At 39.4% G+C, this 24,908-nt stretch overlaps 1 protein-coding gene across 1 annotated transcript in view; it reads right to left on the bottom strand.

Annotated features, from left to right (window-relative positions):
* Positions 1–2,836: 2,836 nt before the first annotated feature.
* The window catches only part of SELENOF (selenoprotein F), a 38,165-nt gene continuing 16,093 nt past the window's right edge, over positions 2,837–24,908 (bottom strand). The window contains exons 3-5 of the mRNA XM_054037767.1: positions 16,356–16,419; positions 6,486–6,535; positions 2,837–3,719 (exon numbers count right to left, since the gene is read on the bottom strand). Coding sequence (XP_053893742.1) covers positions 3,588–3,719; positions 6,486–6,535; positions 16,356–16,419 — 246 coding nt within the window. The 3' untranslated portion in view covers positions 2,837–3,587. The remainder of the gene's footprint in view (positions 3,720–6,485; positions 6,536–16,355; positions 16,420–24,908) is intronic.

The following is a 24,908-nucleotide window of genomic DNA, read 5'->3' as shown; positions in this document are numbered from 1 at the left end:
ATTTCAGGCCAGTGAAATGGACCCTTTGGCATCATAGGAGCAGCTATGGATTACAGCAGCCTTTCAGATGCTTTAATTTATGCGTGGGACTGGCCTGGAACCAGATTGGCCCCACCCTCAAGGAAGTGCCATGGTGACAAAGCTACTTCTGTCCTGCTATTCCCAACTCCCTAGACCTACACTAAGCTTGCCTTGCCTGAACAGAAGAGTCATAAATAGGCCATCTGCAGGGAGAACACAGACTTCTCAGTAGTCACACAATCTGTGGTTTTTGGCCCTGTTTATACATCCTACTGATAGTAGAACACTAGGCTACTAAACTGTGTGTATATATAGCTTTATTATGTACTTATCTGAATGCCAAGGTAGTAAGGATACTTGCTCATGTGCACTGGGATGAATGATTCTTGTGGCTTGTCACAATTCTAATATGTTTACTAAATATAGTGTCTCTTTAAAACTGCAAACAAGAGAGGCTGTGAAGCAGAGTTTATGTTTATCTAGAGAAATTCTAACTACTGTAGCTGATGCTTAGATCCTCCAACAGGAGCCTTGGAAATGCTTTCCAATAGTAGTACACTTCTTCCAAGACCTGGAAGTCTCTAACTCCTTCAGATGTTGTATTAAAGCATATCTTTTAGAAACGTATGTAAGCTTTTCTTAGACTGCATGCAATGGTGACTCCACCACCTTCTCTGGAAAATGGCTTCAATATTTAATTACCCTCACTCACTGCCAGGAAACAACTTCCAGGTTGAATTTGTCTAACTTCAACTTCCAGCCACTGGATCTTCTTATGCCTTTATCAGGAAGACTGAAGAGCGCTCCCCCACCCCACCATCTCCTCTTTTCAATGTGTATGTACTTGCATGCAGCAATTCACCCTTCAAACTTCTTTAAAGCTGAATAGATTGTGCTCTTTAAGCCTTATGTCATAGCTTTTCCAGTCCCTGAATCACGGTTGTGGCACTCTGAACTCTCCAGTATTTCCACATACTTCTTGAAATGTGGATACCAGAACTGGACACAGTATTCTACTAGTAGTCTTATCAATGCTGTGCATAGAAGCAAGGTCACTCCCTACTACTATTTGATATTCCCTTGTCTATGTAGCCAAGGATTACATTACCCCTTTTTACCACAGAATTGCACTGAAAGCTCACACTAACAGTTAACGTGTGAAGAGCCTTATGTCCTTCAGACAGCGCTTTTCAAGACAGTCTCCACAGAGGTATAGCCTGCACTCTGTTAGATATGACTTTGCATTTGGCTATTAAAATGCATCTTCTTGAATTGTGACCACTTAACCAGGCATTCCAGATCACTGTAATTATAGGCTACCCCACCAATATTTGGCATTTGCAAACTTGGCCATCAAAAATTGTATATCATTTAAATAGTAACTTTTCAACAGAGCAGTGTTTGGACCAAGAACTGACTCCTAGGATGCCCTAATGGAAACAACCCAATTCATTTGTCACCCCACTAACAATTACAGGTAGAGATCTGTTAGTGAGCCAACTTTTAGTCCATCTAATGTGTGCTCTGTTAGTTCCATCTAATGCAAGTTTGTTTTTAATCAGTGTCATGTGGTTCTAGATTAAATGCTTGGAAAAAAAAAATCAACCAGAACCATAACCTTGTAAAAGATAGATTTGATTAACAAGACCTACCTTCCATGAAACCATATGCATGGATTATAAGACAGACTGATGGTCATGGAAGTCACAGAAATCATGGAATCAGTGACTTCAGCCTGGGGCACTGGGAAGCTGCAGGGTCCCCTGCCACCTGTGGAGGCTGGGAGCTGTGGGGTACCCTGCTGCCTCAGGCAGCCCCCAGAGCTTCTGACTGCAGTGGGCAGTAGGGGTACCTCTCAGCTTCCAGCCCCTGCAGGTGGCAGGGGCACCCCAGCTGCTACAGGGGATGCTTGAGCTCCAACACTGAACCTGCAGCTGCCCCAGTGACAGGGCTCAGGCTTCTGGGACTTTTACTAAAATGCTAAAAATACCTGTGACAAAATCATAGCCTTAATTATAAGGCTAGAAGGGATCACTGTGATCATCTAGTCTGAACACCTCTGAGGATTTGTATAATTTTAGCCTTTAATTTTTTGAGTCCTGAATTAACCAGTCAATTACTTAACCAATCCATAGGTCCCCCAGTCATCCCTTTTACCTTGTTCAAATATTTGAACTATGTTAGTAGTACTCCAAAGCTTTAGAATTTAAGTTTCACGACTTAAAAATAAACGTCAGGGGTTCAGAGTGCTCCACAGCTAGTTCCTTTAAGACTGTTGGATGCAAGTTATCCAGGCCTGTTGATTTGAAAATGCTTCATTTTAGCAAATTCTGCCTTACTTTATCTTGCTACAGATAAACTTTCTATTCACCCACCATCATCATACAAGATTGCACAATTTCTCCCTTTGATTTGCAGGCAGGTGCAGTGCTCTCTCCTTTACTCTGAGCTATCCACTGAGATACAAAGTTGTATTTTAAAAAGAACTAGGACGTTTTTTTTTTTTTTAATTATATTGAGTGGTAGTTAAGGTTGCATGAAGACATACCTCATCCATTGAAAAACCTGAAATATGTAAATAAGTTAAGGGGAGAGACTTGTTCGTTAAACTTCAGCTTCAATATAAATTAAGTCCACATTTCATAAGTTATCCTTATTTTAATGTATGTATTCACTCAACTAGCAAAACTGACCATTCACTCTGGGTCTCAGTCTTAGTATACTGTCTGTACAAGGTATTTATGTTCTCTGCTCACAGTAATGAGTTGATTAAAAAGGGAACATTTTATAAACTCAATAAATAAAAAGCATATCCAAGAGTTTTGTGAAAGTAATTTATTGCCCTCTAAACACTTTATATTCTAATAACTCAGATCTACTGTAGCAAAGTAAAACACTTGGTGTAAAGTACACCTGACATCAGACTTACACATGCCTTACAGGTTTTCTATGTAGTCTTCACTAAAGTGCACCTACTTTCATGTTTTACAATCACTCCAGCTCATGAGTTCTTCCTCCATCATAACAAAAATTCCAAAACTTTTAGAACCAGGCATTTGTTATAAACTGTAAATAACATGTCTATAAAAAGGACAGCTGAGAAATACAAAATGCGAGAGAGGACTAGCAGACAAAATCTTTTTGGAGGCAGAGTACATCTCACATTTGATTACGACTTCCTGTACACAGAAAGGTAACATACAAAAAGCATAGTAATCATCTCAATCATTTGGAACTGCCAACTAGTTTTAAAAGTTTGTAAAAACTGGTCCAATTACAACAAACTCAGGGATTTGCATAATTAACTGAGTTTATCATTAATGAAATGCATTGTTACAAACGCGAAGAGCTGATATGTACTAGCACAAACTATTTGTTCAACTTGCCAGGTTGTCAGATGTATGCTGTGCTGAAGCTTCACCTTCTAATTAAAAGACATTTATTACCATACACTATCTTTTTTTTAAAAATAATGTAGAAGCTGGAATGATTTGCTGGGTGTAGCACAGTTTATCTCAGAAGATAACCAGGATCAAATGTGAGGAAAGGACAGAAAGCAGCAAGATTTATATGCGTTCTAGTTTTTCACTTAGGAATTCTTCTACACTATCTGTATTCCATTTGAGGATGCTCAGTTCTTCAGCAATGTTCCCACTGTCATCCAGCAGCTTTAGTACAGGATCAGAACCACGCACATACTGCACAAAGAGAAGGTTAGTTATCTTCTGTCCGGAAATCACATTTCCCCCCCCCCACCTCACAAATCAGCTTTAAATTAAATAGCTCAATTGCTGAAATACCAATTTCAAATTGAATTATTTTATATGCAGGTATAAAAATTAATTAAAATTAAACCAAAAAACCCTCTGAATGATATTTAATACTATAAAGCATTAAAGTGCAAAGTTTGTCTAATTTGGGCCATGCAATTTGTATTGGGAAATAAATCTAAGCATGTTTTTTTGGGGGCGGGGGAGGTTTATGTTAATTTGAAAGTCCAATCTTTAATTTAGGAAAATATAGTCATTCCTGCTAGGCCTTAGGTAAGGTTGTAAATGTTTTAATTAAGTTTAAAAAACCTTGAAACTTTTTATCAGCATTTGCTCCAACACTGAAAACAGTGCCTAGCATCCATCTTGAACTGGATTCTTATTCTTAAACTAGTAAGGAAAAAGTAACCTCAACAAAACTGAGTGAGCAATAGTCTCAATCCACATTTTAAAATTTTTTTTCCCTAGTTCTCATTTTTCCAAGTGTGTGAGACCACAAGTTAACTGAAGTGATGTGTATAGGGCAGACATTTGATACTCAGCCCCAGAATATATCCCCTAATTGATTGCATAATATTTACAGAAGGCCCCAAATATTTGCTTTTCTTCTTCAGTGCTTTTATAAAAAAATTAAGTTAGTGCTTCTGTAAAGAGCCTAGTTGCCAGTCATGGAAACTAGAGTCCTCCAACACTAGAAGTAAAGGCAGAGAGCATAAAAGCTTTCCCATACTGCCCGTCAACAGGAGTCAAACCCGTAGGTGAGGGACCATCACAAAAAGTTCAGTTTTGATGCTCTTTCAGTCCTTGTCCTTTTTCCTGTGACTGCCAACAAAAGGTGCCAGTTACTAAAAGCTATTGAACTAGGCAACAGTAGTAATATGGTAACCTCTTCATCTTACTACTTACCAAGGCAGGATTTCAAACTCTTAAGGTTCAACAACTATTGTATTACACAACACAGCATGGGAGAGGGAAGGAGGGTACAGACTGGATAGCTCAGGGAACTGGTATTCTTCTTTAGCCATTAAATTGTAACAACTTCGTTTGCCATCTGTAGTAACTAGGCAACTATCTGAATTGCTCCTTCTCCATATATCCACTAGTGTTCTCATAATGTAACTGGCATTTTTCTAGTTATTCCTGGTCTCAACTTCTAATCAGAGTTCAATGCTGTACTATAGATTTCTGCTATTAACACATGCCTTGAGGCTATAATGCATCCTTTCCTAATATGACCTGCTGCTAAAATATTTTCACACTTTTGAAGACTCCGCAAATAAAGGGGAAAGGGAAGCCCAAATTACAACTTCTGTTTCAATGGGTTAGGTTCTTTAAATGCAATTAATAAGTTTCTAGAACAACTGCATTGGGAATCTTTTACTCTGAGCTAACCTAGTCAACTTGTTTTAGTTTGCTATTACAAGTCACTACAATTAATCTAATGGCATTACTAATCAGTTTCCCAAATACCAGACTCAAGGGTGCTACAAGGTTAAACTGGTAATGTTTCATACCAATTATAGCTGAGAATGCTTTGAAGTTAAGTTGTATTACAAATGCAACTAAAATAAATTATAAGTAGAGCCAAAGAGAAATTGAGGCAAAGGAAAAAGATGCTCTTGGGAAAGATTTTGGAGAGAACGTACACAGAATGCATGAAGCAGAGATACAGAAAGTCTTTTCCACATGAATTCTGCTTAAGAGAACACTATTCTCTGACAACAGAGGTGTTCAGACTATGAAGTGACATACAATGCTGTTTCTTGGTGAGTGGAAGGAGGAAAATAAATGTGCAAATTTTGTGTGGCAAGTTGAAATAAGTACATGTAGGCATTTTAAAGACAACTGAAAATTTGAACTGGATCTTGAAATGAATAAACAGAATTGTTGGAGTACAGAACAATGGGACGGTGCTGCTCTGCCCAGATTAGATGTGACAGGCAGCAGCATTCTGTACAAGAGGGAGTTCAACATCTAGCTTTCCAGACCATGAAGAAAGATTGGTGCCGGAGTCAAGGTGAGAAGAAGAATGGAAATGATTAGAGAGTCAACACCACATAAAGTCTGCAGTGAGGACAGAGTAAAAGACTCAGCAGGGAGAGAAAGTTAGAGAATATGGAGGAAGGACAGACTTGAGATGAATGAGAACAGGAGGAGTGAACCATGGAAGGATGGAGCAAGAGGAAAGAATGGGAACAAAGATTTATGTGGAAAGGAAGTGGGAGGATGACTGGATGGATGGGAATGGTAGGTGATTTGGGGGTTGAGGAGGTATAAGAGGAGAGGAACACAGGAATCTTAATACAGAAAAAGAGAACTGGAATTATAACAGGAAGCTCAGAATTCCAAGACTTCACACCCAGCAAGTCAGCATAGCTGAAGTACATAAACCATGTGCTATTACATACATCAGATTATTTGTGTAAATAATATTTAGTAGCCAATAGCACTACCGAAGCAATCATATCTTAGCAATGGATAGAATTCTACAAGGTTTTCACCCAATCTATTTATAAGTGGGCCAGAGCTCCTGCCATTAAGATTTACATCAACACTCCATGGATGAACCCTTTGTATGTGATACAGGTTTACTTGATAAGCAAGTACTAAACACTGTGTGAAAGGACAGGTTTCAAATAGGTTTAATTGCTCTTAAGCCAGAATTTAAAATGTGTTTTAAAAAATGCTACTCACCTTGATTTGCAGTCCCCTGAATAGTTTAGGTTTGTCACTCCTGACAAAAGCTGAAGTTTGGAGGAAAGAACAAAGAAAACCAACTGAAAATTATTATTCTATAAAGAACACAAAACTAGGTAATTTTCTCCTTCTATGTGGTCTCACATTTACGTTAAATAAATGCATATTTGGAGATTTAATTTTTCCAGATATACTTTTAGATTATGAATACATGCTTCAGCCTCCAAACTATGCTGCTACACACATTAAAATCCTAATCCATAAGGAATAACAGTTGAGGAATGTATTGTACTTGGAAAAAGCTATGTTTTTACTTTGAATACATCTCGTCTTCCCCCCCCTCCCCCCCAAACACTTGGAAGCATATTTAATGCCAGTCGTGGTTTCCATGTATGAAGGAGAATCTTAAGAGATTTATATTTTATTGTTGAGGGCAGTCTAGGGCTAGTACAAGGTGCTAATGTGCAAGAACATTAGTTTGAAACCTAGTTGACAATGCATTCAGTTTTGTGAGTGGAGGAGGAAGGGATGTCTCTAGTCATCTTACACACACACACACACACACACACACACACACACACACAATCACGGAAACCCTAAACTTCTACAGAAAAGGCAGAAATCCTTCTGTTGAAGCTGACTTGAGGCAGCAGGTTTGAGAATTTCCCAGGACTCCCAAATCAGTCAAATTCAGATCCTCCCCTTTTTATTCCATCCTTTAGAAACCATCTGGCCCATTTTCTTCCAAGATGTCAGGGGTCTCTTCAGACCAATGGATCCTGCCAGTCCAAGAATGCAGCCATGAGTGAGACCATCTACAGCTGGCCTTTCCCTTTATGGGAATGCCTCTCACAAGAAGCTGTTAAGAGATCCTGGCTCCACTGCAGTTGACCGTTATAGGAGAGGTGCCAGACCTCTACAAGTTTTAATCCTAGCATCTCTTGACATCTTCTGAAAGCAACATCATGAAAACTCCCAATTTACATACATGAAAAAGGAGGAGGATCTTTCAATGTTGGTGTAAGATAATAAAAAAAAGATTTAAAAATTGCTAATGCATTTAAATTGACCTAAATACAATTCCCATCTTGTAACACTTAGATAGGATTTCCTGCTGGGAAGTGTAGTATTTGTGATGCAATAGCTTTCATTGAGACAACAGCACTGTTTCACAATGGAAATAGCAAAAAAGCAACATTTCTAAAACACTCAGATAATAACTACAGTGGTATATATTCACTACAGCTTTCCTTTGAGAGGAAAAGCTTCATTAAAGTAGTAGCATGATGATTTGTGCAACTTCAAACTATATAAAAGAATAATTCATTTAGAGTATCCTAATATATAAGAGGACTCCATACACCCTAAAGTAGAACTACCAGACTGGCAACTGTTACCCAGGGTTCTTTCAATCTAAAACCTCTTGTTAACTTTTACTCTATGAGAGGTGGTGTCAGGAAATAAATCAGGGGAGATACGGCTGTCTGACTGATGGCTGGCACAAACAGGACAACACAAGAGTGCTTTCACTTAAAGCGAAACTTTAGTCTCAAGCACTTACACACTTCTGCAACAGGTTAGTAAAACACCCCCAACCCTCGATAATTACCAAAGCTGAGTGCGTCTCTCGAGTGGCACAGTGGCAGCCCATCTGCCGGTGAGGAACACAAGATGCATCCAAAGGGAGAGTCCAGTCCTGAAGAGCCCCCCACCCCCAACTCTTCCCCCATATTTTATATATTAGTAACACAATGACATGTCACTTAAATATAACTCGTTAAGCTAGCAGTTTCAATGGTCAAGCAAGAGGTTCCTTCTGACTAACCAGGTGTGGGTTTTTCCAGAGTTTGCAGCCTTGAGGCCCCAATAGACATTTCTGGGGCACATCTTTCTCTTCTAAAATGCATGTATCAGCAACTTCTACACAACTCTTATCAGGAAGGACAGGAGGTCAAGCTGCCCTTTCTGTGGCACCCAAAACTCCCTCCCCTCCTGCCTTGGTCAAGCTGAGCTTCTACATGGCCACTTTATGGCCTGCTGACTTGGCTGCTTTTAGCAATAAGCAATAGTAGTTTCAGGCACTTTACTGGTTTGCCAAAATCTCCCCGTACAGCAACAACTGTACTGTATATATTGTAGTAAATATAGGAGATAGGAATTTTCAAACAAATGAGTGCAAACACACAACACTTGACTGAAGCCAATGCAAGCTGAAATCAGCAATACTACTTAATGTGGGGGGAGCAAAATAAAAACATTCAGCTGAACAACATTACTAGAAACAAGAACTTCATTTTCTAGTCAGCAAGGTCACAAAAGAGAGAAATCAATACAGAGGCAGGGAGGATCTACCAAGACTAAAACTACTCAAGATTTTATTCAACTGTCATCACATAAGGAACATTTAAGCCTTTAGTTTTCAAAGGGAACATTCAAGAAGTGAGATTGCACAGAAGAGTAAAAATAAAACTTCATCCTATTAAGTTTAGACATTAGTGTCTTATTTATAAAGTAAGATACAATGAATTGTTGATTAATGGCAAAAAAGAGTTGGCTAGTAATATGTATAAATCATTCTGAATAGTAAAGTTTGCAGAATTAATTTCCTCCAGCAAGGACACTCCTGTAAATTTATAATTTTGGGAGAAAGGGGGGCACATAACATGGTCCTGCTTCAAAACCTCCATAATGACCCATATAATTTTATGAAGAGACTAAATTACAAAAGATGAAGTGCACATCTAACAGGCTCAGTCATTTTCCTTGTGAGGCCTCAACTCTGGATAGCATATTGAGGACTAAGTTTCTATGAAAAACAAGTACTTCAGAATAACAATTTGATAGATTACAAAGAACTAAAGTTTTCAAAAACCGATTCAAGATATCTGGAATGAGGAATGTGATTGTTCACAAAAAAGATGCAGGTTGTGCATTTGCAGTTTTCCACTCAGCATAACTAATAATTCTGCTACATTTCTGATTTGAAGAGCACTGGTTTTGACCATTCCTACTGCAGATGTTTATTTTATCTAATAATATTCTGGCTAAGGAAGACTGTGATAAAGGGCAGTAGTATTTGGGGGGAGTTTTTAAAAAAAGGCCACATTACTAAAATCCCTTCCATTTTCAAATACCTGCAAGATGTAAGTCTTAATCAATGGGATTTTATTAAAAACAAGACATTTCCAATATTTGAGAACTGGGTTAAGATTTCTGTGCAACAGATTTGCTGGGAGTGTACCAATTGCCTGATTAAAACCAGTTTCATAAGGTGGTGAGCTGGCTGTTCTCTTGCTGATCAACTGAATGCATTGGGAAAGCAGCAACATTCAATGAATGTCTTTATTATAACAATGGAAAGAACGTTAATACATTAAATATCACAATTTTATCTCCTCCATTAAGAAAACAGGGCTACCACTGAAGTTCCACCTGAAGGTAAACAGAGTACTCAGTGATTGGTTAATTTAAAAGTTTGTGTTCAGATGTAATAATAATTAGACTGGTCAGTCAAATGGGAACACATTTTCTGGCTTTCTATTGTGAATTAATACATTTACATGATCATACAGAAAATGTTTAATATTTAGAGTAGAATTTTTGTCTGTCACTTAATACAAATTGAGTACAGTGTGCTTGTATCCATAACAGAATTGGAGGAATGTTCACCAGCGTTTTTGCTAGTATCACTGTACAGATATTTGCAGAAAAATATTGTCTTTCTGTATACCCAAAGCTGTTTATATGACAGATAATGGGTGACTCTGGCCATATGTACAAAGACACTTATTTAAAATGTTTCTGGAAGGTGTTTTTTTTTTTAATATAGTGTTGTATAATCAGTAAGCACCAGTTTTCCAAACTGAAGAACTTGTTGGGACTAAAGATTTTTCATTGTCTCATACTCTTAGGTGCTTAATATCCACTGACTACATTTTGAGCTTATTCTAGCTAGACAGATTTTAAAAACATTTATTGAATACTGACTTTTTCCTAAGTTAAAAACAGCAATTGAAATTAACTACTGTAATAAGAGTTACATTTGATGTATCAGTACCAGAGAATCTATTTTTTTCTACCAGTGGTTAAAGAATGGTTCCTCTACTTATTGTATAACTTTGTCATACGATGATTCACTTTATTTCACAAACAAGAACTTTAAAACTAGAATTCTGTACGGTGAAGATCATCTCTAGACAAAGAGAAAAACAAGACAGAGGTACTGCGCCATCAGATTGAATTGTAAGCCAAGTGATAAAATTTAAATCCATGTTTTATAAGTACTTAAAAAATGAAGAACTTGAGGCCATCTACAGAACTAACACAGTAATCTATGTAATTCCAATACATTCACAATCCAGCAATTAGTGCTGCCATCTTGTGTATACTCTGCAAGAAAAATAAATCCTAGAGGGAGCCATCAGACTGGAATCAAACTGAAGTGAATGTTTGTAATGAGAGCATTGGCAATGACAGGTTACACAGTTCAATATAACCTAAAAATACCAGCACTCCTGAAGCTTCAGAAGCAGCAGCATGACCTTCAGTCAACCTCACTTCTGTAACAAACAGTCAAGTGACAACTGGAAATATATAGAGCCCTTAGATAAATTTAAGGTTCCCAAAAATTTAAAATTTAAGGTGGACTCTCTCAAGATAAAAATGATCATTTTTACTTCCTGCCAAAACAAATGGGCAAGTATACTAAAAACTCAAGGTATCAATACTTGAGGATAAATTCAAATTAAATAAAATCTGTATTACATTGTGCTTCTAAATATTTTAGAGTATGTGGGAACAAGAACGCTGGTTGTATCAAAACTGGTTTGAAGACACCAGTTATCAGGATACATTTAGATCTGCTAACTATATGAAAGTTCATGACCAAGAGAAAATTATGTACCTGCAAAGGTTTGTCAGTCTTTCCTCTATTACCATTGTACAAAAGAAGGGTTGCCAGTCAAATGAGTACATATTGGCAGGCTCCCAAGCTTCAGTCATGGTATGTCTACATTGAAGTTACTAGTGTGACTGCATATTACACAGACATACCTGAGCTAGCTTTAATTTAGCTAGCTTGTGTACCCAGAGCATTGAAGCTACAACAGTGTGCGCTCCAGCGTGGGCTGTACAAACCAACCTGGAAAACCGGGTGATTACTTGCATAACTAGCTCATGCTGAAGCATGCGTTGCCACAGCTTCACTGCTCTAGTACTGGAGCTAGCTAGATTAAAGCTGACTCTGGTATGTCTACATGAAGCAGCAATCACACCATGTGACTGCAATGTAGACAATACCTTCAATCATTTTAAAAAGCAAGCTAAGTTTAGTAGAATTAAGGAAACCTATGAACTTTTTTAGAAAAAACAAGGATTAAGAGAAAGGACTCTTGATTACGAATGTGAGCCAGCTTCCAGGATATTAGATTCTAGAGGTCCTGAATGAGAAACTGATTTTAATTAGTTCCCTTTCAGCATAATTATCCCCAGCCCCTCTATGGAGTGTCTGCCTATATGTTCACCATTATTTCCCAAAAGGGTATAAATTGTAGGGGACTAAGGGAACAGGATGTTGAAGTTGGTTTTAACTGAAGATGAAGTCTCAGGAGGACCCTGGGCTTTTCATGAGAGGGTGGAGTGAGGAAGAAGAGTGTTTGGAAGAGTATGTACACTACTATTTTAAGATTGTTTGATAGAACAGAAGTCATTTTATATCTGTGCAACCCTAATTTGCCCCCCCCCCCTTGTGCACATGCACTTTGGATCGTGCTCAGTTAACAAGCAGCTGGACTTGATAACTTCAAGATTCCTTCTAGCCCTTCATTTCTAAGATTTTCTTTTATTCTCATTGTTTAGTGTCTCTCTCCATACCTTATTTATTGCACAATATTCAAACCCTGCTCTGAAGACACAATGATTTCATCAGGGGCTTTTCTATGGTGCTCATCACTTAGCCTCAGACTTTAAGGTCAGAAGGGACCATTATGTCTAGTCTGACCTCCTGTAACAAACCCCTAACTTATGTCTGAGTTATTGAAGTCCTCAAATCGTGGTTTAAAAACCTCAAGGTGCAGAGAATACTCCAACAAGTGACCTGTGCCCCACGCTGCAGAGGAAGGTGAAAAACCTCCAGGGCTCTGCCAATCTGCCCTGGAGGAAAATTCCTTCCCGACCCCAAATATGGCGATCAGTTAAACCCTGAGCACGTGGGCAAAACTCACCAGCCAGCACCCAGGAAAGAATTCTCTGTAGTAACTCAGATCCCACCCCATCTAACATCCCATCATTGGGCATATTTACCTGCTAATAATTAAAGATCAATTAATTGCCAAAATTAGGCTATCCCATCATACCATCCCCTCCATAAACTTATCAAGCTTAGTCTTTTGCCCCCACTACTCCCCTTGGAAGGCTGTTCCAGAACTTCACTCCTCTAATGGTTAGAAACCTTTGTCTAATTTCAAGTCTAAACTTCCTAATGTCCGGTTTATATCCATTTGTTCTTGTGTCCACATTGGTACTAAGCTTAAATAATTCTTCTCCCTCCCTGATATTTAGTTTGTGAAGCACTCATACTATATTTATCTTCAACATCCTTGTTAAATGGGGATGTGTGGAGACTGGAGTTATCTGTATTTAATAATCCTATGCACTTCATGTCATTATTCAGGCATGATTGTATCAAGGGAGGTTGCAATGGGGAAACAATGAGCGCTCAACTAATTGGGAAATGTGCACCAACCAGGCTAGAAGGTCAATTTTTCCCTGGCCCAAGGCTAGTATCAAAGGGGCACTAAGCTAGTAAAAACCCAGCCTAGTGAGGAAACGGGGTGCACAGGCAGCAGCAGCTAGACAGGAGTCTGACTGAGAATACATCAGAGTCTCACCCAGGCCATGAGCAAAGGGTCTGGGCTTAGTGGAACTTACTTTCCCAAATCTTGCAAGGAAAGAATGGAGTTAAGACTCAGGCAGACAGGCTTTTTGTTTGTATATATTTGCTTTGCTTGATGAGTAAGTAGTGATTTGTTTGGAAGAAACTAGGACTTTTAATCAGCCACAGGTCACAGGCTCCTGGAGAAAGAGGGCATGCAGGTGCCAAATAGTCAGGCCTGTCTATTTATTTATAACAGTTTGAGTCCCTGGGATGCACCCATTTACAGTCTCAAACTGGTAGGATCACATGGTTCTGTCCAGAGAAGAGTTAAAGTAGTGAAACGTATTACCAGAGAGGTGTACTTGAAGGACTAAAAACAGTCTAAACTGCAGCTCACCTGTAATGAGACAAGGGGAATGATTCTCATTTTACTGATGGAGAGGAGCTGAAGCAGAACAACAAAGTGTCCAATTATGGTTGGCCATTTTAGATACCAAGAACCTGATTTTTCAGAATACTTGGCCTTACAGAGCACTTTATAGGTTCAAAGAACAGCTCCTATTAACATCAGTTGCATATTAAGTGATCAGCACTTTTGCAAATCAGACCCTAGGGTCTTGCGTCAGACACCAAGAAAATGAGGAAAACAATTAATTACACCTCTACCCCAATATAACACGAATTCAGATATAATGCGGTAAAGCAGCGGTCCGGGGGGGAGCGCTGCACGCTCTGGCAGATCAAAGCAAGTTCAATATAACGCAGTTTCATCTATAATGCAATAAGATTTTTTTGGCTCCCGAGGACAGCGTTATATTGGGGTAGAGGTGTACCATCTGTGAAAAGTCTAGATTAAGTGATATAGGAACTCTACAGCAGAAGCAGAGAGAATCCAGTTGTCCATGGCAGCATTCAACTGCCTTAACCATGAGATCTTCCTTTCTCTTGCTGCAGTTCCCTTTTCTGAGTCACACACTTTCCTACCACTGCAAATAATGCAGGAGTTCTACAGCCTCTTTCACCACACAACCCTGATTCATCCCCTGAGCTGGGCCATCTTGTGCTCTGAATCAGACAGGGCTCCTGTGGAAAATATTAGGATGTGATCATGTAATTAGATCATCATAATGCATGTGTATATAAAGGACTGAGTTAATGTTGCTCAGGCATTAATACAACCTTAGTTCTAGTATTTCCTAGCCTGAGTGCTTGACTTGGCAACCTTGATGTTCTTTTAATGTAGTTTGTGTGTAATTTCTTAGCTTTTTAAGAAAGTCAACTGCAAACAATTCCAGCATGTGGCATTGTATTGACACCCACATGGAACCTTTAGATCCACCTCGAACATTTGGCACTGCAGCTAAGTGAGTAACTGATAGCAACATCCTACATGTGGATGGGGATGAGATACCCACTTCGACAGTGGTTTCGCGACTGACAGCAGAGCAATAGTTCCATTCTAGACATTTGGAGCAGGAGTGTGTTCTAGTGGTGAGAGAGTCTTCAGCTACATCCCCTCCAATCTGTCCCAGCCTCCTAGCCCAGCTGGTACCTCCCCTCCCACCTGATCTGCCTCTCCATCCCATCTCCACAGGCTCCCAGCCCCCTCCTCTAGCTCCTTATGCAATCGGTCTCCTCTTACATTCCCTCCCTCATTCCTGCCCCCGCCAGTCCCCATCTCCCAACAATCTACCGCTTGTCAGGCTTTTGTTCAAGCTTTTATTTAAGTCAGGCAGCTTCCTCCTCCACATTGACTGTGCTCTTTAAAACCCTTTTTAGTACCTCTCAAGTGCTCTCAGTTTCCAGTGCCCCGGCGTCCCAGCTGGGAGCAGCAGTTATAGGGCAAGTCCCAGTGAGCTTCTGCAACCCCGGGGCCAGAGCACACTGAGTTACTCTGTGGGGTTTGTGCATGTACAGTCTGGTCAGCACTAGGACCTGTGAGAGGCTGGAGCATGCACTATAGGTGTGTAGGGATGGTACAAGTACAGTCCAGTCACATGTAGGAACTGCAAGTCTTAAAGCTTGTGCAGTGAGGATCAGAATCTGCAGAGATTTTGTGTTACGAATGCTGAAGCATGTCCTGTGCATGTCCAAACGGCAATTTCTCAAAGGCTTATAGCTTGGCCAAACTTTCTCTAGGATAGCAAAAAGCATATCCCTTACACAAAGGCTGCACCTCTGCAAGTTTCAAGTTCCTCTCCGAAGTAGGTGGTGCCAGAGCATTTCAAAGAAAAAGCTGCCAGAATTTTAACATGGATAAAATTTATTTTTGTCAGGTCTCATTCTCTAAAATGGCTGACCTGTTTTGGCTGTTATATACCATTTCTTGGCATGAAAAATTTCACTCCAGGTTTGACACAGTTATATAACATCTTCACATAACAAACAGCAAATGAAATATAGGACATACTTAATGGACAATGCTATCAACCCTGCCTATAATAGATGATGTTTTTGGAAGACTGATTAGAAAGGATAGGTCCATCAGGATAAAAGTCCATAGCAGAAAGACTAAAGTTTAGGATAGGTACTTCTAAAATACATCTAAATAAAACAAAATAAATTAAGAACTCACTAAACAGATGAAACGGTTGCAGCTATTTAAATCCTCTCCCCCTTTACAAACATATTTCCATATTGAAGTTCTTTATAGATTTAACCCTGAAACTCTCACTGACACGGTTTCCCTTTTACACTACTGTATTCCAGTCATGCTAGTCAGCTTATCCACGGAGAGAGCAGGCAGTTACATCAGGATTTGGGTTAAGAATAGTCCATAAAATGGCCAGCAAGCTTCATGTAATACTACAGAAAATTACTGTGCCTTAGTTCCAGCAGTCTAGGCTCTATAGGACTCAATTTTTATCACTTTCCTATTAAATTTATAACTTGCTTTATTAAAGAAAATACTATTTAAATTGTGTCATAGCTGAATGATCAAATCTTCTGTCAATGTATATATATAAAACAAATTTAGTGATACCTTTACTTACCCTGAACTTGAGGGAACCTTCCCAATTTTCATCCACACACTTCAAGGATAGCACCTGCATAGAGCTGCAATAGAAGAATATTTTCTATTTATTAAGTTCAGCCTACTAGTTTACTTATTTTTGCATCTACTTAATTATTTTGGGGAAAATTCAGTGTTACATGGAAAATTTAAATGATACTTTTTAAGCACAAGTCGTCTTACTAGTAACCCATTTTTAATGACTTAACTGATTATTAAAACGGTTTCATTTTGCAGAAAGATCACTCCTTTGTTCTTTTTAACCCATTCCATTCATCATACTTGTTTAAAATGGGATAGAGTAATTCCAGTTGCAATACCGTAGCAACAGATTAAAGCAATGGCTATATCCATATGGATATTATCTAGAACAGTGGTTCTCAACCTTTCCAGACTACTGTACCCCTTTCAGGAGTCTGATTTGTCTTGCATACCCCCAAAATTTCACTTCACTTTAAAAACTACTTGCTTACAAAATAAGACAAATACAAAAAAGTCACAGGGCACAGTTAATAAAAAATTGCTTATTTTTACCATAATTCTAAAATCAATTGGAATATAAATATTGTACTTACATTTCAGTGTATAGTATATAGAGCAGTATAAACAGGTCATTGTCTGTCTATGAAATTTTAGTTTGTGCTGACTTTGCTAGTGCTTTTTCTGTAGCCTGTTGAAAACTAGACAAATATTTAGATGAGTTGACGTACCCCTTGGAAATACCTCTACATACCCCCAGGGGTACACATACCTCTGGTTGAGAACCACTGAATATGAATGGGGGAGGGGAAAGGAAATACAACAAAAAAATTAATCTTGCTGTGGAGGAATTTTCTTAATTTTAGAATGGGAAAAGAAATCTACTTTTCAGATATTCTATTAAAATGGTATTAGAATATTTTAACAATAGATAACTAAGGGGTCACAGCCACTGCATGAAGACTGGCTAAATGCTAAGCTTCACTATGTCAAAAAGGCAGAAGCTATAAGACAAATTAGGAACAATCCTGACTCATTCAAACATGTCTGTACTTAGTTACTGAAATGCAGGAATGTTTTGCTGTGCATTTTACTTAGGGCTTGTCTTAATGTATAGCAGTGTGCCACTGTAGCACTTTAGTGAAGATGCTACTATGATAACGGGAGAGCTTCTCCCATCAGCTACCACCTCTTGGGCAGCTGGATTAACTATGTTATGTCAATGGGAGAAACGGTCTGCACTGGGATTTTTCACGCTCCTGAGTGACATAGTTATACTAAATTAGTCTGTAATATAGATGTGGCCTGAGTATCCATAAAGCTAGCAAACACAAAAGAAAGTTTTCAATGCTATAAATAAATCAATTATTCTGAAGACTTCAGTGAAACATTTTCTAGATTTAGAAATAGTCATCTCTTAGGCCATTGGAATCTTCCCTGCAACTCAGGGCTTGTCTACACTACCACTTAAGTCAATGTAACTTATGTTGCTCAGGGGTGTGAAAAAAAAAACCCATAGTGAGGCAAGTTGCATCAACTTAAAGTAGTGGTGTTTACACTGGGCTGTGTCAGAAGGAGATGCTTTCCCGCCAACATAGCTTCCATCTCTCATTGAGACCGAGTAATTATATTGATGGGAAAGTGCTCCACCCATATAGCGTAGTAGTGAAGACAAGCCCTCAGTAGGTTTAAAAAAATATTTGAAACCAAGTACATTTTTACTTTGAAAAATAACTATGTAAAAACAATATCTTAAACATCTTTTCTCTGACAAAGAAATAAGCGTTTACTGCTTTCTACTGTTTTCACAACACTGCTAAGATACAATGAACTACAGATTCTGTTCATCGTGAATATAAACAAGTCTGTTGCTAATGCACATTTCTAGAGCTCTTTGGGCTCAGTCAAGCTGGCTGCCTTCCATCTTTAAATCTCATGCATCATAACTAAAGGTTCTGCAGGCCAACGATGCTCCTCAGTGATAACTGTGAAACACAACTGCTTTTCAGTTCAAGTTCAAATATATTACACCTCGGCTAACCTACTGAAGGCTGGCAGTTGTAAACAGAGAATGTTCTTTTCTAAGTAAAAAATGTGAGACAATGAAGGACCCATACAATCCAGTTTTCACAGCAGAATTGCATAAGGTTTGATGCAAAGTGCACAGGTTATATGAATTGCTTACATTTGTTGGCTTGATTCTGAGCTTGTAATTTAACTTAATTTTTCCTCATTTAAAAAGTCATCACTGTATGATATTCAGTTTTAATTTTACTACTTCTGCTGAATTAACAGTGACTGGCCACAAAGTAAATTTGTGTATAGTGTTATAGATGTCTCAAAATAATGAACAGTAACTATTTATGCTTCATTACCTACAATAAGCATTACAAGGTTGACTTAAGGATGGATTTTCAGCTTAGCATCTGAACCTCTTTCTTGAATATAGAAGAAACAACATTTTTCATAATTTTGTAGATTGATAATCTCAAGTGTGCTACTACTGGCATTCATAGGGACTGAAAGATTTTGCATGATCTGCATTAATCAGCAGTCATCATTTCCACAGGAAACTGAACCAAAAGTGTTAAAATAAAGCTACATTATCTGCTCAGTGCTGCATCCTAGAAGTTTGCTTTGATAAAAGCACTTTTGACCATATTTAAATTTTAAGTTGAATCTGGAAATGAAGTTCTTAAAATTAAAATTAGCATTTTGACTCCTGCTAAAGCCCTCTACATTTCTGTAGAGCAGCATTTGAGATTAGCAGTGCTGGGTGCCTTCTAATTTCAGTTTTAAATCATGTAGTGACATCGATTTAAGTAAAAATAACTTCATTGATTAAATTGTATAAATACAGTTTATACAATATTAGAAAAATGAAGTTCACAAAACTTAAATCTTGGTGTTCCATATTCCCAATAAATGTCATTCCAAATCTAACACTGCCCATGCAAGCCCAGCAGTATCTGAATCAAGCTGTTCTTTCTACCTGGTACATCAACAATAATTCTGGATTTAGACTTCAGATAGCATGTATATTGACACGAGGCAAAATAGATTGTAAAGTGCTTTGCCATCCTTATCCTGGCTCTAAGGCCTTGTCTACACTGGCAATTAACAGCACTGCAACTTTCTCGCTCAGGGGTGTGAAAAAACACCCCCCCCCCCCCCCGAGTGTAGCAAGTTACAGTGCTGTAAAGCGCCAGTGTAAACAGCGCGCCTAGAACTGGGAGCTATGCCCCTTGTGGAGCTGGGTTTCTCTCTCTCTCTCCCAGCGCTGCACCGCAACCACACAAACACGTTAAAGCGCTTTGCGTTGCTAGTATAGACTAGCCCTAAATTTGACAGCAATAAACTTCTTTTTCCTGTGCAACAAGTTTAGAGTGATGGGATTATGGAACAGCTACGGGAAGTAACAAGGTGCCTCTTTCTAATCACTTTCTGACCATATCCACATTGCAAAGTAAAGCATCATCATTGACGACGTCTATCAACTTCTAGATCTGATTGTTACAAATAATATAATTCACTCCTTCCTTGTGAAAAAAGGAATTAGTTGTAATCACGTGTGTAACCCACATAATGTGTAAACTAGCTTTAAAAAGTTAACCAGTCCCCTTAACTTACATAGCGAGTACTAAATTTTTCATGTATATATTTTTGAGGTTAGATCTGCCATAATCAAAGTCCAACTGTGCTACAGAAAAGTTGATTCATGCTGAAACAAACAACTGCTCTGTGCCATTTTTCACAATATGGTTAGACAAAGTCAATCAACTTCATTTACAACTCAGGACAGAAGTTCCTTTTGTGAGATATATAGATCCTTTGCATCATTTACAAGCACACAATGCTGTGCTTGTTAATATCTATTGCTGCTGCCATCACATCATAACCAGAATAGAGTAATGAAATCCACAACACTTGTTTGTGAACAAATTCCCTATGTTAAAGTATTATTTAGAAAGAACATAAGGGAATGATACATCACTCTATATTATAGAAGTAGTACACACATCTAATTTGACTCAGTTGTTCATTACACAATGCTTATTTTTTTAAAATGAGTTGGCTCATTTTAAAAAATGCTTACTTGCTTTTAGTCTTTCTGAAAGTCATTTTAATGACAGAATGAAATAAAGGGCTTCCTACAACCAACTATAGTGTCCATTTTAAAATTTGAAATAAATTGCTGTTATGTATACTCACAAGCAGAAGTTAAACTATTTAAACATTCTCAATATCTCTTCCCCCACTAAGGGTTATCATGACATTAAAATTTGAAGTCCTTTTCTGTTTTACAGGTCATCAACTTCAGTTAAGATTTCACTCAAAAGCTTTTTTTTTTTTAAGCACTTAAATGCTAATGTAGAAATCATGGCCCTTTAAATTTAGAGAGGCAGAATAAAGTCATTAGTGGAAGTAAAAATGGTTATTCAGAAAAGAAACAGTGCACATTATCTATAGAATGCCACTCACAGGAAGATATCAAAGTGTTTTACACTGGTACAAATCATCCACCCCTGAAATGCAAAGAAGCCAACACGATAAGAGTTTTTCTGGAGGTGAACTGGAGAGTAATGAGGTTCCCAGTCACTTATAAATCGTTTTGGTAGACATAATCCAAATAGCCGGTTTCCAGTTTGAGTAAGGGCATGTCTACACTGGCAGAGTTACAGCGTCATTCAGAGCACTGAAGGGAAACCGCTGTTGTGTGTTCACACTGTCAGCTGCCTGCACAATAGTGTGTTCATACTCACAGCACTTGCAGCGGTATTCCAAATGTTGCACTCTGGGGAGCTATTCTACAGAGCATTTCTTCCTCTTCTGCCACTAACAATTGTTGGAAGACTGAGGGGGTTGCAGGGCATCCTGGATCCTGTTCCAATGCCCTGTGATGCATTGCTTAGCATCCCAGCAATCCCTGTGCTTCCGTCTGCATTTGGCACCATCTTTCAATGGTTTGTGTACGGCGCGCTCTGCCTCTTCGGGCTGCAGGAATGGATCCCAAACTGTTGACAAGTATGCTGCTCGCTACACATCGTGAGTGGCAGTGGAGTTATTCCTTAAATTACAAAGGCGAGAGGAGTGCAACATTGATCTCGCTACGCGCACTACCTACGACATGAGAATGCTTGTGGCATCCACGGAGGTGCTGACCACAGTGGAACGCCGCTTTTGGGCTAGGGAAACAAGCAGAGTGGTGGGATCACATAGTGATGCATGTCTGGGATGATGAGCAGTGGCTGCAGAACTTTCAGATGAGGAAAGCCACATTCATGGGACTGTGTGATGAGCTCGTCCCAGCCCTACGGTGTGGTGTAAGAACACGAGAATGAGAGCTGCTCTGGCGCGTGGCGATTGGACTGTGGAAGCTGGCTACTCCAGACTGCTACCTATCGGTCGCTAACCAATCTGAAGTGGGAAAGTCGACCGTTGGACCCCTGTTGACGGAAGTGTGCAGGGCCATTAATTGCATCCTGCTCCGAAAGACCGTGATAGTGGGCAATGTGCGTGACATTGTGGATGGCTTTACATAAATGGGCTTCCCTAACTGCGGAGGAGCGAAAGATGGTATGCATATTCCAATTCTGTCACCAAACCATCTAGCCACTGAATACATTAATCGCAAGGGGTATTTCTCAATGGTTCTCCAGGCGCTTGTGGATCATCGTGGGCGTTTCACAGACATTAATGCAAGCTGGTCTAGAAAGCTGCATGCCGCACGCGTCTTTTGGAACACTGGCCTGTTCAGGGAACTGCAAGCAGAGACCTTCTTCACGAACCAGAAGATCACTGTAGGGGAAGTCGAAATGCCCATTTTGATCGTAGGAGACCCCGCCTACATCATAATGCCATGGCTTATGAAGCCATACACGGGGCAACTTGACATCAGCAAGGAGTGGGTTCAACAATAGGCTGAGCAAGTGCAGAATGACTGAGTGTGCTTTTGGCCATTTAAAGACCCGTTGGCGCTGCCTCTATGGGAAGCTGGACCTGGCAGATGACAATATTCCTATGCTTAGAGACGCATGGTGTACGCGCCATAATATTAGTGAAGGGAAGGGTGAAAGCTTCACTCATGGCTGTACCTGGAGGCTGAGTTTGAACAGCCAGAGACCAGGGCTATTACAGGGGCCTAGCGCGGGGCCATAAGGACTAGGGATGGCTTGAGGCAGCAATTTGAAGCTGAAAGCCACTAACATTTGTTGCTATGCTTGGGAGTGCAGTGCTTGTAATGCTAGTAGGAGGGTGTGATTGGTGTAGACAATACAATATGCAGGTTTAACATAATTGTCTGTTGCTTTGCAGGGCTCTGTTTGCTATCAGTTAATAGAATAAAGATGGTTTTTGAATAAAAATTGTGGTAGTTTGAAAGCAACCACTGGAGGAGAGATTCAAAAAAAAAAAAAAAAAATCAGCAGTGAGGGGAAGGGAAGGGCCCAGGCATGGGGAGGTCCCAGGCATGAGGTGGGGTCCCAGGATGGCTAAAGATTTGTGCTTGTCCAGGGATCATATCCAACCTTCTCCTTCGGAGTATAATGCAGCAGGTACTGTAGTTCAGCAAGGCCAAACTGCAGAGGGATGGGTGTTGAGTGCAGTGGGTACTAGGAGTCCGCAGTGCTGGACTGTGAGGGGGAAAAGAGCGGAAAGCTGTGGGTATAGACTGGAGCCAGGAGGTTGATAAGAGTGTGTTGAGGGTGTCTAGGAGGAGCATGGGAATGAGTTTTGCTACAGCGGATGAAGGGCAAGGCAGGCAAGCATGGAACTGCTCTGTTTGCAGTGCTAGTATCACCTGGAGTGTGTCTGCTTGGTGCTCCATAACCTTTAAGAGCTGCTCCATGGCTTCATTCTGGCATGCCACCTTCTCCTTTCAGTCCCTCTTTTCGATGTCCCCCCACTCCTTCAATTCCTGTTTCTCCGCCACGGAGCGCATCATAACATCACACAGAAAGTCCTCCTTAGTTCTTCTTGGCCGCTTTCTAATTCTGCGCAGCCGTTCAGACACCGATAAAGAAGGAGGCTGGGCTCCCAAAATCATTTCTGCGAAGTTTAAATGCGTGTGTTGAGGATTTCCAGTTGCCTCAGTAACAAACGTATAATCTGGTAAAATAATTCACTACCAAACCATCTCCTCACAAACCAAATTTGACTGACTCTGCCTTATATGAAATTGGAATTCTAAATCAGGTTCTTTTTCTAATTCTTTTATCATTTTTTCCACACTGACATTTGAAATCCTTTTTAGTATGACAGCAATAATTAGTCTTAATTTGAGAATACTGTAACATATGGACAAAGAACTAGGGTAATTGATTTAACAATCATACATGGTCCTCTTTTTGGAGGTCATTTAAACAGATTAGGTTATGCATGTTGCCAAAATGACCCTAATCTTCCCAGGAGACAAAAAGTTTACAGGAATCAGTAGAATACAAGGAAGTAATAGGAGAACCTTGTTCCAAGGGGTATTATGAATTATTGCTCTGTAAATGAGAGAGCCAACAAGAGTCCATTTCTGCATAATTCCTAACTTGGCATCAGACTAAATCTGGTGACAAAAACCACTCTCATTCAAACCTCACCCAGGGGTGTGAGGGGGGAAGAGGATGGGGGGAGAAGTCAGGCTCTAAATGAGAGCTAAGAATGTAAAGGTCAGATGATCAAAAGGCATTGTTGTCTGGTGGTGTTCCTGTATTCATGGCCATGTGTATTCAGAGGAATTTGCCAATCAACCCTTGTAGCAGAATTCTGCTGCAGAATCTAAACTTTCATTTATTTTAAGTTTAAATTCTAGCCTTTGATTTTTGAAAGAGCCTCCCAAACACAGAAAATGTATACCAGTTAACAATCCTTACGATAAATGAGGGCAATTTATACCTCTCAGGCTAATGACGACTGTCAGACAAACACTGCTCTTCATTTTAGCAAAAACATCTAGTTCTTGAGTGCCCAAGCACCCAACTCTTTGCTAACCTGTTGCCAAAACCTTCAGCTTGCCTAGCGACGTATGCAGTGTAGTTATGCCTTGTCACTACAAAAGTTTCAAGCATACTGAAAGTTTAGGGACCGTGTAAAATTGAATATTAAAAAATAAGTTAGCATGGTCCTGATTGTATTACACATCTTCATATTTAATCAACGCATTTCTTTAGACTTACTAAAAAAAACCACTAGTGGGCCTTGCTGCAGAATTTAGGTTCATCTTATCTGTAATACTTCAAAAATGTGTACATGAAAGACCAACTGGCTGCCTTACACAATTCTAACAGAGGCCTTATCCCTCTGGCAGAGACGGAGCAATAGCTTTGGACTGAGGTCTTATTCAGTGAAACAGGTAAGGGAAGACCCTATGATACACGGGACCAGAAATTCCATTGGATTATGGTGGTCTTGAAGGTCCCTAGGCCAGCCCCTTCCCAAAGCACAACTTCTGATTTTCAAGATAACAAAAAATAAATTTCATATTTCTCAGGTAGAATATAGGGTCTCATTGTCCCAGAGTTGGAAACCAAGTATTTCATTATTAGAGCCATACCAATTTTACGGC

This window comes from Malaclemys terrapin, chromosome 8, assembly GCF_027887155.1.
Source record: "Malaclemys terrapin pileata isolate rMalTer1 chromosome 8, rMalTer1.hap1, whole genome shotgun sequence".
NCBI classification, from domain to species: Eukaryota; Metazoa; Chordata; order Testudines; family Emydidae; genus Malaclemys; species Malaclemys terrapin.
The sequence above is the reverse complement of the archived record's forward strand: the minus strand, read 5'-3'. Positions and strand labels throughout refer to the sequence as shown.